The 12521-nt window shown below is 34.6% G+C and overlaps 1 protein-coding gene across 5 annotated transcripts in view; it reads right to left on the bottom strand.

Moving 5' to 3' along the window:
* The window catches only part of PLPPR5 (phospholipid phosphatase related 5), a 288814-nt gene that overhangs the window by 59205 nt on the left and 217088 nt on the right, over positions 1 to 12521 (bottom strand). For all 5 annotated transcript variants that reach the window (XM_081308331.1, XM_081308333.1, XM_081308335.1 and 2 more), the window contains 2 exons: positions 7544 to 7676; positions 4143 to 4393 (listed from right to left, as the gene is read on the bottom strand). In XM_081308331.1, coding sequence (XP_081164457.1) covers positions 4143 to 4393; positions 7544 to 7676 — 384 coding nt within the window. The remainder of the gene's footprint in view (positions 1 to 4142; positions 4394 to 7543; positions 7677 to 12521) is intronic.

Raw genomic sequence — 12521 nt, 5'->3', positions numbered from 1 at the left:
GCAGCCTGTAAGCAGTGGTTGTTGCACAGGGGACCCTGAGAGCTTATTGTACAAGATGACCAGGTGGGAAGTAAAGGTAAGGTGATGCTAATGAGTAGTTACCAGTGACTAGGAGGACAGAGAGAAATGATGTTTTAGCTCCCCACTGATATTCTAGAAAACACTGAAATAAATTGTTTAATGTCTATAAACTCTTCCCCTTTCAGCATAATCATCTCTTTACAATCAGTCATGGCTGGAGGTGGATTCTCTGTCTGTACCCAAAACAGTTTGGGTAGTCTTGAGATTGGTTTGGACAGACAGAATAGAGTAGTGGTGCTGTTCAGGAAGTTTAGGAGCCTAACTCTCAAGACATCTTACATCTTGGGCCTTTGCCCTGTTCGAAGGAAGCTCTGAGAGGCCATCAGGGAAAACAACCTGCAAGAAAGACCTCCCAGGAATGGAGAAACTCAGCTGTTCCAGCTGCCCCGCCTGAACCCAGACTCCAGCCAAATGACCAAGGAGAGAAACCAAGATAGACCACCAGGAAAACTGCAATAGCACCATTACTGTATTCTGTCTGTCCAAAAAATCCTGAGGAAAGGAGACCATTTTTTGAGATTTAGGACAATTGGTAATGAAGTGACATAGAATGGAAAGAGGCCAGCAAATGTATCTGACTCTCTTTCTTTTCTTTTAATATTAAAAAAAAAATCTAATGCCAGAGTTGGAAGTGACCCAAGAGATGGTTTTATGTCTTTCCATCTTAGTGATTCAGGGGGTCAACTGGAAAACCACCAAACAGGGTTATTTTGTTCTCAATTTTGAAATTCATTTGCTCTTAATTAGAAAACACATTACTCATTTCATATGAAAAGAAATATCATAAAGCTAATTTTAAATATTCTAATGTAATTTAACATTGAATTATAAATTTGATAGTTGAAGGTTAAATAATTTTCAGGTTTTTTCCCCCTGGGAAAACAAGAGTATTTGCAAAAATAGGAATAGGGATTTATTTTCCTGCAAGTTCTCAGGAAAGCAAAAGAAAGCTCTGCAATCAAATTATCCTCAAAGCCTTAATTAAAGTCAGATGCTAAGGGAGAGTTCAAATTCCTTTATTTTATTTAGTAATCCATATACAGAAGCACTAGACAATATTCTTCAATTCTTATTCAAATGCCTCTTCATAGGTTTCATTTACTTTTATTTATGTTTATATATGCTTTTCATCAGCACTTAATATATATCAAATACAGTCATAAGACCATCTCCACAAAGAATACTGACCACATGGCTATTTTCTCCTATTGACTTGCCCATCGAAATTCTAGCAAATTTTATTTCATGAAACTACATTAGTTTGAAGCACCCAACATTTCTATTATGAAGTTTTCCCAACGTATTTCTACTGAATCTTGGAAGAAATACATTTGTGTATAAGTTCAAATATAATGGCAAAACCTGACTACAAAACCTACATTTGCAGCAGGAGTTACAATCAGAGTTGCCATAGCAGCCAGCCACCTACCCACTCCCTCCCTCCCTCTCTCTCTCTCTCTCTCTCTCTCTCTCTCTCTCTCACACACACACACACACACACACACACACACACACACACACACGGTAGGGAAGAGATAAAAACAGAAGAGAACAGAATCTATTGTTCAAGACAGAGGAACCCATGAATGTAATGACAGGCAGGGATCCTAACTTTCAATCTGAACCACACTTAAAGACAGAAGGTTTCCGAGTGCTGGAGTGTTTATTCAATGATTATTCTTTAAACTCATCTGATTTGCACCTTCATCTTTAAACTTTGCTGATGCTGGGATTGTACAGGAGGAGGAGGGAACTTAGTTGATCATGCACACATTAGGACTAGCTTGATTTAATGTTTCCTATCTGGAGCATTCAGAATCATTGTCACAAGAAAATTTGTGGTATATATTAATCTATAAAATAGGTGTAATAAAAGCACATGTTTCAAGAAAGTTTTATGTGGATTCAATAAGTTAGCATAAATAATTATTAAGTAACAGTGACAAATAATAAAATTTAAAATTTAATAATATGTAAGAATTAGTAAAGTATGAAAGTAATAGTGAAGCAATTAATGCTGGACACATAGTAAATGCTCAATAAATGTCTGCTATAATAATTATAGTTAACCATTACAATGAATACCTCCAAGTCTTTCTTACAGACTTTCTTACAGACTAGAACAGTATGTTTTATAATGCATAAGTTGCTAAAACAAATGCTTGCAGGTGGGAAGTAGACATGAGCAAGATAAAATATTAAGATTCTTCCAGTACATAGGAGGATAATGTCTTCTCCCACAATCACATATTTTAAATACTATTTTGATGAACTAAAAAGACCAAGCATTTTGTTCTTGTTACATTTTAACCACCAATGGTGAATGCTGGTTTACACAGTAACATCTAATTTCTACTAATGCTGAAATATTCATGCAACAATAATTGGAGTCAAAGAGCATTCTGGAATTTGTCTTCCATTATTGGCTTGATCACATATTTATAAGCAGAGATATATTTGCAATTCATGCACAAACACAAATATAAACATGGGTTTTAGATGTGATGGCAATGAGGGAAAAGCATTTTGTGACTTCTGATTTGCTTCTTTTTAAACCTTCATTTTAAGGCAGGATGTTTTATATTCTAGCAGGGGTAGAACATGAAGTTAAGTAACTTTGTGAACAGTAAAGAATGTACATGGGTTAGCATATTTCACATTGAACCAGAGTCACCTTATACCATGAGAAGAAAGCTGAGCTTAGAGGTGAGAGAAATCAAGAGCAATAACAGCAATTAGACCCAGAGAGTGAAGTGAGAAGGCAAAAGAAGAATTGTGAGAGACAAACTTTACAAGTTAGTAGGCACTAGAAGAAGAAGTGTATCTCCACAACTGTATCCCCCCCCCCTTCTCTAAAAATCCAGGAAGGGAAGGATAAAATTAACTTGGCTTAAAAACCTTAAAATGTTAAAATGCATCCTTTATGGCCTCTAACATTATCTTGCCATTGTAAATGTTATGTTCCATGATTTATTCCCCCCTTTAAAAGGCATTTCTGCTTTGCAACATTTGTTTATTTGTTTCCATCTCTACAAGAAATGTTACAGGCACTGCTAGAGATTCTCTGTTTTAGTGGTAGCGTACTTGATTGCATTAGAAACATCTCCATCATCAAACAGCTCTTGGAGGTTAAAAATAATCCTAAATTTTTCCAAATCATTAGAAATAATCAAATTTGGTTTCAAATTGGGCCTGAGTCTTAACAAACCTCTTGTTAATAAGCTGAAAGCAGAAGGAAGTAGATAATGGCACCATTGGGAAGAACACCAGAAGGCACTTAAATTCTCTTCACTTCTTTTTGGAGTTCATGGAAAATCCTCTGGAGAACTCCTTGGTGTCCAACAGCAAGATGCATAGAACATCCTGCTGCTAGAGGCACAGGCAGATGACAAGAATATTGGGGGTCATGATGCTCCTGCTTCCTTATCTTGCCTATCAATAACACACTCAGCTGTGAACACTTATTTTTGCTTCAAGTTCCTAAGATGGCTGCACTTGGGCTTGGCTCTTACCACAAAAATGATGCAAATGCTCAAAAATAAAGGAGAAACATAATTTATAAAAATATTTTTGTTAGTGCTATGAGGAAATACTGAAACACAGATTGTGATACTATGATGAAATAATTACCAACAACAAAAGAGCTTTCTAAAAAAAAGAGCATCCCTTCTTCACCTAACCAAGGAATTTGAGAGCTTGAGTAGGCAGTGAAGAGCCTAGATAGTTCTCTTAATTGCACTGTTACAAGTTCATGGGAAGTGCTACAGAGCAAATTTGTTTCCATTAAGTCCTATTGAACACAAAGACAAATATATGCACAAATAGAAATGCTACTGGCTATATTTTTTAATACAACCAACTATCCACACACAGCCTCATGAGAGTCAACCAACTTTTAATTTTATCCACCATGTAAACAGCAATTATTAGAAATGAATTGAATGGCCAATAGAAAACTATTAATGTCTTTAAATGACTTTTGTTATGGCAAGGAAAAGAATTTGTGCATTGGAAGGATGAACAGAAACACACACTAAAACAGGTTTTTAATCCTTACTTACTGTCAGATACATGGCTGCATAGACACTGAGAGCTGCTTCTTTGGATGGGAATGTTTTCCTTGCTCTCATGATGAGATCCGGGTTGCCAGTGCAAGCTTCTTCCCCACTGATGAACTGTGTGTACTGCTGACATCCAAGTGCTGTGTAGTTGGGCTTACACAGGGCAAGAAAATGTGGAGCCAGATTTCCTGTAACAACTTGTCCAGCATTTACAAAGATATCTGTAGCAAATAATCCAAAGGTATAAATTCCTGAGGAAGAAAACAAACAATTTTAGCTCTTTTTTTTTTTTTGCTGTTGTTATTGTACCTCAATTTACATTAAACCAAGATGAAATATCTTAGGAACAGTAAAATTCTCCATATATACATACACCGGGTTCTATTTATTTCACTCCTCCCTAGTTTCTTCCTTGGCTTTCTAGACTAGTGGGAAGTATTAAATTATTTAACATATTGAGCTGTCTACCACTGGCTACATTTTGATGCCTCACAGGTTTATAAGATACAAAAGAAGAAAATATATTCTAAGACTGTTTGAGTAATGCTAGTTTTAAATGGAGCCACATATATCTTGAGAGGGTATAGTCTATCATGTTTTACTAATGTTACCAATCTTTATATTTTCCCTGCTTTTGAAAACATTTTTTTATCTTACTAACATAAAGCAAAGCAGTTGTCTTCCTTGATTATGTCTCTTCAGCCCATTCAGACTGATATTAACTCTGCTGGAGGTGCCAATTAGCAGTAAAATCCAAAGCCATCAGTTTTCATTTAAATATCATGGAAAATCTTAAATAAAGCAGAATGCTTTCAGATGAAGCTTTGCATTGCCTTCAGAAACACTTTAAAAGGTACAGAACAGCTTATCTTCTATGGATTGGCTTTCTACTTATCAAATGTGGGGCAATTTAGTAAATAATAAAAAAATCAATATAATGATTTGTCAATTATCTTTACAGTATTAAAATTTATTTACTCTGGTCACCTGGAGGTATAAAATTAAGTACATAGATTTTTTTCCCCTCCTGTTATAAGAACTTGCCAATTTACTTGAATACCAAAAACATTTTATAAATTCAATGTCATTTGTCATTATTGTCAAAACTTATTTTTCTACTTAGGAAAGATAAATTCTTTGCCAATGATTTCAATTAAACTTAGATGCATCTTTCAAGGTGTGATGCTGATGTAATTAATTCTTTCATAATTTTGGAAATAAAATCCATGAGAACCTCTTAAAACTTGACAAAATTCTTCCTAAAACAGTTGGCTCATTAAGAAGTCATCTGATTTCATTATAAAATTTAGATGCTTTTCTTTTTAGTCACATATTTCTGGATTGTTTATTTCCAAAACCTTTTAATCATTACTGTCATGTGGGAAATCATGAAAGTTGTGCAGGATCAAATAATTTTCCAGTATTAGGTACATGGCTGGGTCCTTTTAATTTTTACATTATGTAAGATTTATGCATAAAAATTTATGCACAAAAATCTGCACATAGCAAATCTCGTATGTGTATCCAAATGTCAATGACACAAAGACATTAGTTTTCCTTTTATCCTGAACTTCTGAAAGGAAACAATAAGAATACCTTTCTTTATATTTCATCAGCATTCCATGAATCTCAAAAAGGAAAGGCTATGAAAAGCAGAATTTTGAGAGGCAAAGAAGTAAGAGAACTGAGCTCCATAAGATACTAATGTACACAATCTCTCCTTCCAAAACCTCAGGGCCAAGCACAGGAGTCTAAATTACAAGCTCTCTTCATCAGTACTCCTTTGAAATCTAGGCTAAGGTGTACTCATTTTATTTGACTAAATCATTCTTTTTATCTAGTGTAATAGGTCTTCCTGTTTAAAATAGAAATATTTGATAAGCATATGGAAAAGTCTCTTGATACCTGTGAAGTTTCCAAATGTCCTTCAGAAATATCAGTGTATCACGCCCAAGGCCAATGTTGTAGTTGACTACACAGATAATTATTAAAGTGGAATCCCATGAGAGATTTGACCTCAAGGATAAAGTCACTACACAAACTGAGGTCCTTTTATGCAGTGATGCTTGGTTACAAACTTTCATTTCATTAAAATAAACCGGAAACACAGGTATCATGATAAGGGAACAAGAAACAAATGAAGCTCTCCTATGTTTTACAGAGACTCTAAAGCATACTTTGTGCCACAAATTCTTGAGAAACATGTATTTAAATGCACAAATGTGATTTGGTTAAGTAGGCACATTATAATTTTCTTAACAGTATTTAGGAAAGCATCAATTTCATCAAATACTTTCATTTTTCATATATTATTGCTTATTTATTTTATTATTAAGTGTTTCTTGTACGAAGAGACATGAGTTAAGAACACAGTATTAATGCATGTGAAAATACCTTTTTAGTTTTCATAAAAAAGTTATTCTTCACCAAGATAAATGAGGACTGTAGAGATACATAGTATGATGGTTATTAAAAGAACAGCTTTGGATATGAAGACCTTTTGTCTTCAGAGAGATCTATTGCCATGATGGCATTTGGTTCATCTCTAATGAGCTTATATATAGATTAGGTCATCTAATCTTAGGTCTCCAAAGTTTTCATCTCAATCCCCTCCGCGAAAGATTAATAAATACTTAAGTGTTATACTATCCTCAGCGTATCTCTTAATACTGTTCAGAATTTATCGTAAAATATATAGCATATCTATATATTCTCAATTTTATATGATTAATCCACAAAATAATAATTTATATTAAATTTTATGGTGTCAGTTAAAGAATTGATCTTGGCCAAGTTTTTATTGAATTGAAATAATGTTCAGTAATTCGTCAGTGAACGTTCATATTTATTAGAGCTAGCATTTGAGACGGAAAGTTAAACATCAATGAGTATTGTCCTCTAATAAGATCACCAATATAAAATATAATATAGTTATATATATATATATATATATATATATATATATATATATATATATAGTTCAGAATTTGAGCCTGAAATACTTCTTATGAAATGCAGTATTTCTTGAAATTGCCAGGTTGCCAGTCTTTACCTTTATGATGTTGAACAATCTACCTCCATATCATTTCTCCACAGTCACTTTCTGATATTTTATAAACACTATAAATCATTTAAGTATATAACTGTTAGTTTCTTTAAAAATATCCAGTATCCAAGTGTTGTTCTTTTCTTCCTTCATGTGCAAATGATACCCAGAAGTGGGGTCTTGGAACATTAGAGAGAACATAGAATGTGATGTTCATTTATAAAACCAAATTGAAATATTTCACAAGAAAGAAAACCTAATATTTTTATACAGTTAAGACATGGGTCTTTTTTAAAATTAGCTTATACATCAACAATGTTTTGGCAAGAATAAAAACAATGCAGTGAACACATACCAAGAAATCGGACAGTTCGGCGCACCAGTGGGTTTATGTAGCAACAGTCTCCAGTTAAAATTGTTTTCTCCTGGTTTTCAAAATCCCTTGTGGCTAGTTGTAGGCAAAACACAGCAGTTTCTCCAACTATTATCTTGCAAAGAAATAAAAGATTAAAGGATATTAGAATGAACCCAGTATAAGTGTTTTTTTTTTAAATACAAAAAGCCACTCACTCCTTTTGTAACAATCTTGATGTAAAACTGAGACACATTTGTGTTTATATCTTTCATTATAACTTTGTCACTATATATAAAAATCATATTTCTCTCAATTCAAGGGAGTATTAAAATGATAAATTATGAATAAAAATAGACTATAACGATTTTGTTTTCTAAAAGCCTTCATTAAAAATGAAATATAGAAAGGATCTTTAAAGTACTCAGTTATTTTTGGTGTGTGACTGAGTTTTATGATTTATAAGTGACTGTGTCTTGTTTAAATATAAGTCTTCTGTAGAATTCAAATAGATTCTTTTTGCAAAAACTTAAAAATCCGGTATAAACATACTAATTAGAAATCACAGTAATACTTTTATAATAAAAAAATCAATTCACATGTTTTGCCTTAAGATTGTTCTCATCTGATACATTATTAAGAATTGTAATGATTAATATATTCTTTTTCATTAGTACATTATATCTATATATACTAGTAGGGTTCATTTAGATATAATCATATAAGCACAAAATATAATTTATTCTAACTTGGTACCTAGTAATTCCTTTTTCCCCTCTTCATTTCCTCCCCCTATTCCCTTTATTCTACTGGTTATCCTTCTACCTATTTATAGTTTTTTTTTAATTAGGGAATTATGAATATACATAAAGATGAAATTCACTGTGGTAGATTCATGTATGTACATAGGATAGTTTGGTCAATTTAATTCCATCATTCCTCCATTTTCCTAGTCTTTCTTCCTACTTCTTAATCCCCTTCCTCTATTTTATTGATATCTCTTCTATTTTCATAGGAACCTACCACTTTTTTCCCTCTCATTTTTCTCTAGCTTCTGCATCTGAAAGAAAATATATGACCCTTGACTTTCTGAATCTGGCTTATTTCACTTAGCATGTTGTTCTCCAGTTCTATCCATTTACCAGTAAATGCCATTATTTTTTTATTCTTCTTTATGACTGAGTAAAACTCCATTGTGTATATATATCACATTTTCTTTATTAATTCATCTGCCGACAAGCACCGTAACTTGGCTATTGTGAATTGTGTTACTATAAACATTGATATGGCTGTATTGCTATATTATGATGATTTTAGTTCTTCTGGATAAATATTGAGGAGTAACATTTATATTTTAGTATAAATGTTTTATTTTAATCTTCATAAAAACCAGATGAGACAGGGAATAATATAACAAGTGAAGAAATCAAGACTTAGAACTCAAGTGAAATGCTCAAGAGCCAATAAGGAGAGCTGACTGGGTTCTGGTATAGGTTCTCTGCTCTATTTTCTGACTTAAAGGACCGGCTATCTTCCACTTTGTTCTGTACCATTTGCAGTGGTTTTTGTACATGGCTTTTAAAATCACCAGTAAGATAATTAGAATATGTGTTATCATCTCATTTTACAGATGAGGATGTAGAAATTTAAAGGAGATAAAAATACTTATTTCCCTTTAGGCCAGTCAATCCAGGAGAAATCTCTCACTCATCCTCACAACTATTACTTTATATTTAATACCATGAACAACAGCATAAGAAATAAGATTAAGAGAAAAGGAAAGTGAAGTCAATAATATGCCCGCAATTTTGTCATTGTTAAGTTTGTTTTTGGTAAGTTTTGTTAAGATTAATTAACATGCTGTATAGGGAGTCCTTGACGCTCCCCAGGTGCTATGGTTCCATGAGTTCCCCAGAATTCATGCAGAAATTTAATTCCCAAAGTCAGGTTTGTTAGAGGTATTTGGAAGTGGGCCCTTTTGGAGATAACTAGGATTTAATAAGATCATGAACTTGAGGACCCTGTGATTGCAGCTTTATATGAAGGGGAAGAGAGATCCAAGCTACACTTGCTCTGTCTTGTTATGCAATGCTCTCCACCATGTTAGGATGCAGCATGAAGATCCTCACCAAATGCTGAGCAAATGTTAGCACCATGCTCTTGGACTTCTCAGCCTCTGAAACTATGAGCTAAATAAACTTCCATTTATGTTACCCATTCTCAGGTATTTTGCTATAGCAGTAGAAAACAGACTAAGACATCAGGGAAAAGTTTTTGGAGTCTACATAAAAAAAGTAATATCTTTGATTATAAGATATTCAAAATAGTAAGTGACAATGGGGGGGGGGGGCATAGAGATTAGGTGTTCAACCTACTTTTACCCCAATGTGAACAAAAAATTATGTGGCACTTACCAATTTTCATTTTTATTTCTATCTCCTTTTCCTCTTTTCTTATACTTTTATTAATATACCTTTTTTCTTACTATACTTTTCTTACATATACTATATATGCATTTTTCTCTTTCTTAATTTTTAACCCTTTTTATTGGCATATTATACACATTAGTGGAATTCATTGATACATATTCATACTTGCACACAATATGATGATATAGTTTGGTCAGATTTGTTCCCCAGTACCCATATCTCATCTTCCAAGAAGGCCAGAGTTCAAGGTTAAACCAGAAGAGATTGAGCTGAACTATATTTTAAAAGTCTGTTGTTGCCTTTCTGGTGAGACTGAATTGAAATAGGAAAGATTCAAACTTCCAAATTCCTACTGACTTTTTTTTTAGTACCAGGGATTGAACTCAGGGGCACTCAGCCACTGAGCCACATCCTCAGCCTTATTTTGTATTTTATTTAGAGACAGGGTCTCACTGAAATGCTTAGTGTTTTGCTTTTGCTGAGGCTGACTTTAAACTGGAGATCCTCATGCCTCAATCTCCCAAACAGCTGGGATTACAGGCATGCATCACGGTGCCTGGTTCCTCCTAACTTTAAATTTTGACTTTGGTGAAGCAAATCAGCTGTGTGATGAAATGATCTGGTCAAAAGAGGCAGGTGTACTATTTTTCATGGGTACATCAGCTGTCACAAGGGCCTTAGGAAAAAACTAACAAATAGACAAGCTACATATTTGACACCTTCTTATTTCCCTTTCTGAATAAGTCATTCATGTCCTATCTCCTCTCTTTTGCCCCTCAAAATAAATAACCACCATGATCCTTTCTGGGTTTTCAATTTCCGCTCCTTCCTGATCTGTTTTGCCATAGAATGTTCCAAATTCTAACAATATACTATGAATTCCACTTCATGACTTACCATTCCCTAACCAACTGCAGCCCTCCTTCTCTTCTCCACAGCAGCTGTCATGGGTGTCCACTCCAGGCTGGCCTCACCTCATAGCACCCTGAACACCAACTCAAACTGATAATACAGTGTGTGTATGTGTGTGTGTGTGTGTGTGTGTGTATTCATAAATATATATGAATAATATCTAAAATTCTTATTGAATGCTTAAATAAATCCAATCATCAATAGATCTCATGTTCAATAGATCACAATGACCTTGTGCCTGACTTCTAATAACCAACTTCTTCCTTGTTCCTGTGACAAAGGCTTTACCTCATCCTTAGTTCCCATAACCAGATCTTGTTATGTGTAGTCTCTAACTTGATAACTTTTTTCATTATAAGATTGCTTTCATATTGGGAACTTCCTTGTGTGGGCAACTCTTTCCAAAACAACTATTCCCAGTGAGTCAGTCAGGGATTCTCATAAAGAGCAGCACCCCTTAAGATTTAGAGAATAACAACTGTCAGGCAGAAATGAGACACCTGTCATCCCCAGGAAAGGGCAAATGCATTGCTGGGCTCCTTATCCGTTAAAGCATGGTATGTGCTTTTCTGTGGGTCCCACCTTGCTAGCTATTGAGAGGATTATGTGCCTTTCCCTACCCCCTTGCTCACTAACTCTCCAACAATCTCTGGACTTCAGAAGCCAGGCATAGCATGAAAACCAGGATACCCTGCCAGGACTCTCCAAAGACAAATAAAGGAAAAAAACTATTGAGGAGTCACTCAAATAGCAAATTCCCAAGGTCCTTAGCTTGTTACTCACATATGTGTTTCCTTCCACCCCCTACCGATGTGTTCTCTAAACAGCTACAGCAACTCATCCTTATCACAGGGCAAAGATGTTTATATAGCATGCAAATCCATATGAAATGCAAGAGATATAACATTTGACCAGGATGAAGGATGACAGGCTAACTACCCCTCCCAAGAGGTTGAAGTGAAATGTACCTAAAGCCAACAAAGGTTCCTACATTCTAGGCCTCCCCTACCACCCATTAACATGAATAAAACTAGTTCTCTCCTTTGTCTTGGAGCCAGCGTGATGACTTTTCTCCCTTCTGCTCTGGTGAGAAGTTCCAATAGTCTTGCTTCCCTCATAATTGTACTATTTTTTTTTTCATCTGATCTTCTGATGGAGGTACAGGAGCACATTGTGACTATAACACCAGTATCTTTCCTAATGCTGATCTTTTGCTTGGTGCATCTCAGCACATTTTGTGTTTTTGAACTTTTTGTTTGTGTACTGAGCATGTTTGCCACATCAGTACCTTAGTCAATGGTATTTGGCTGCAACTATAAGATACCCACTCAAAAATAAATAAATTAATTAATTAAAAGATATTCATATTAGATTAAGAAAAATAGAGAATTGAATTCTAGCCTTGGGTTATCTCAGAACCCAAGGGAAGGGGTTTGGAGATTAGCTCCACCAACGGAAAGTCCTCTGCTGTTAGAGTGTGTAAACAAGTCAGGATAGCGCCTGGCATTTTGCCAGAGGGAGTGGTTTGTGAAGTAACGGCCAGTGAGCCATTAAGTGTGGAGATTCCTTATTGGTTGATTGCTGTATATATTTTATGTTAATTTAGATAAGCTGTGTGGAATGTATATATACCACTCCTG

The sequence above is a fragment of the Spermophilus citellus genome, assembly GCF_964194105.1.
Source record: "Spermophilus citellus genome assembly, chromosome: 9".
Classification (NCBI taxonomy): Eukaryota; Metazoa; Chordata; class Mammalia; order Rodentia; family Sciuridae; genus Spermophilus; species Spermophilus citellus.
Note: the sequence above shows the minus strand (reverse complement) of the source record. Positions and strands in the feature narration are given on the sequence as shown.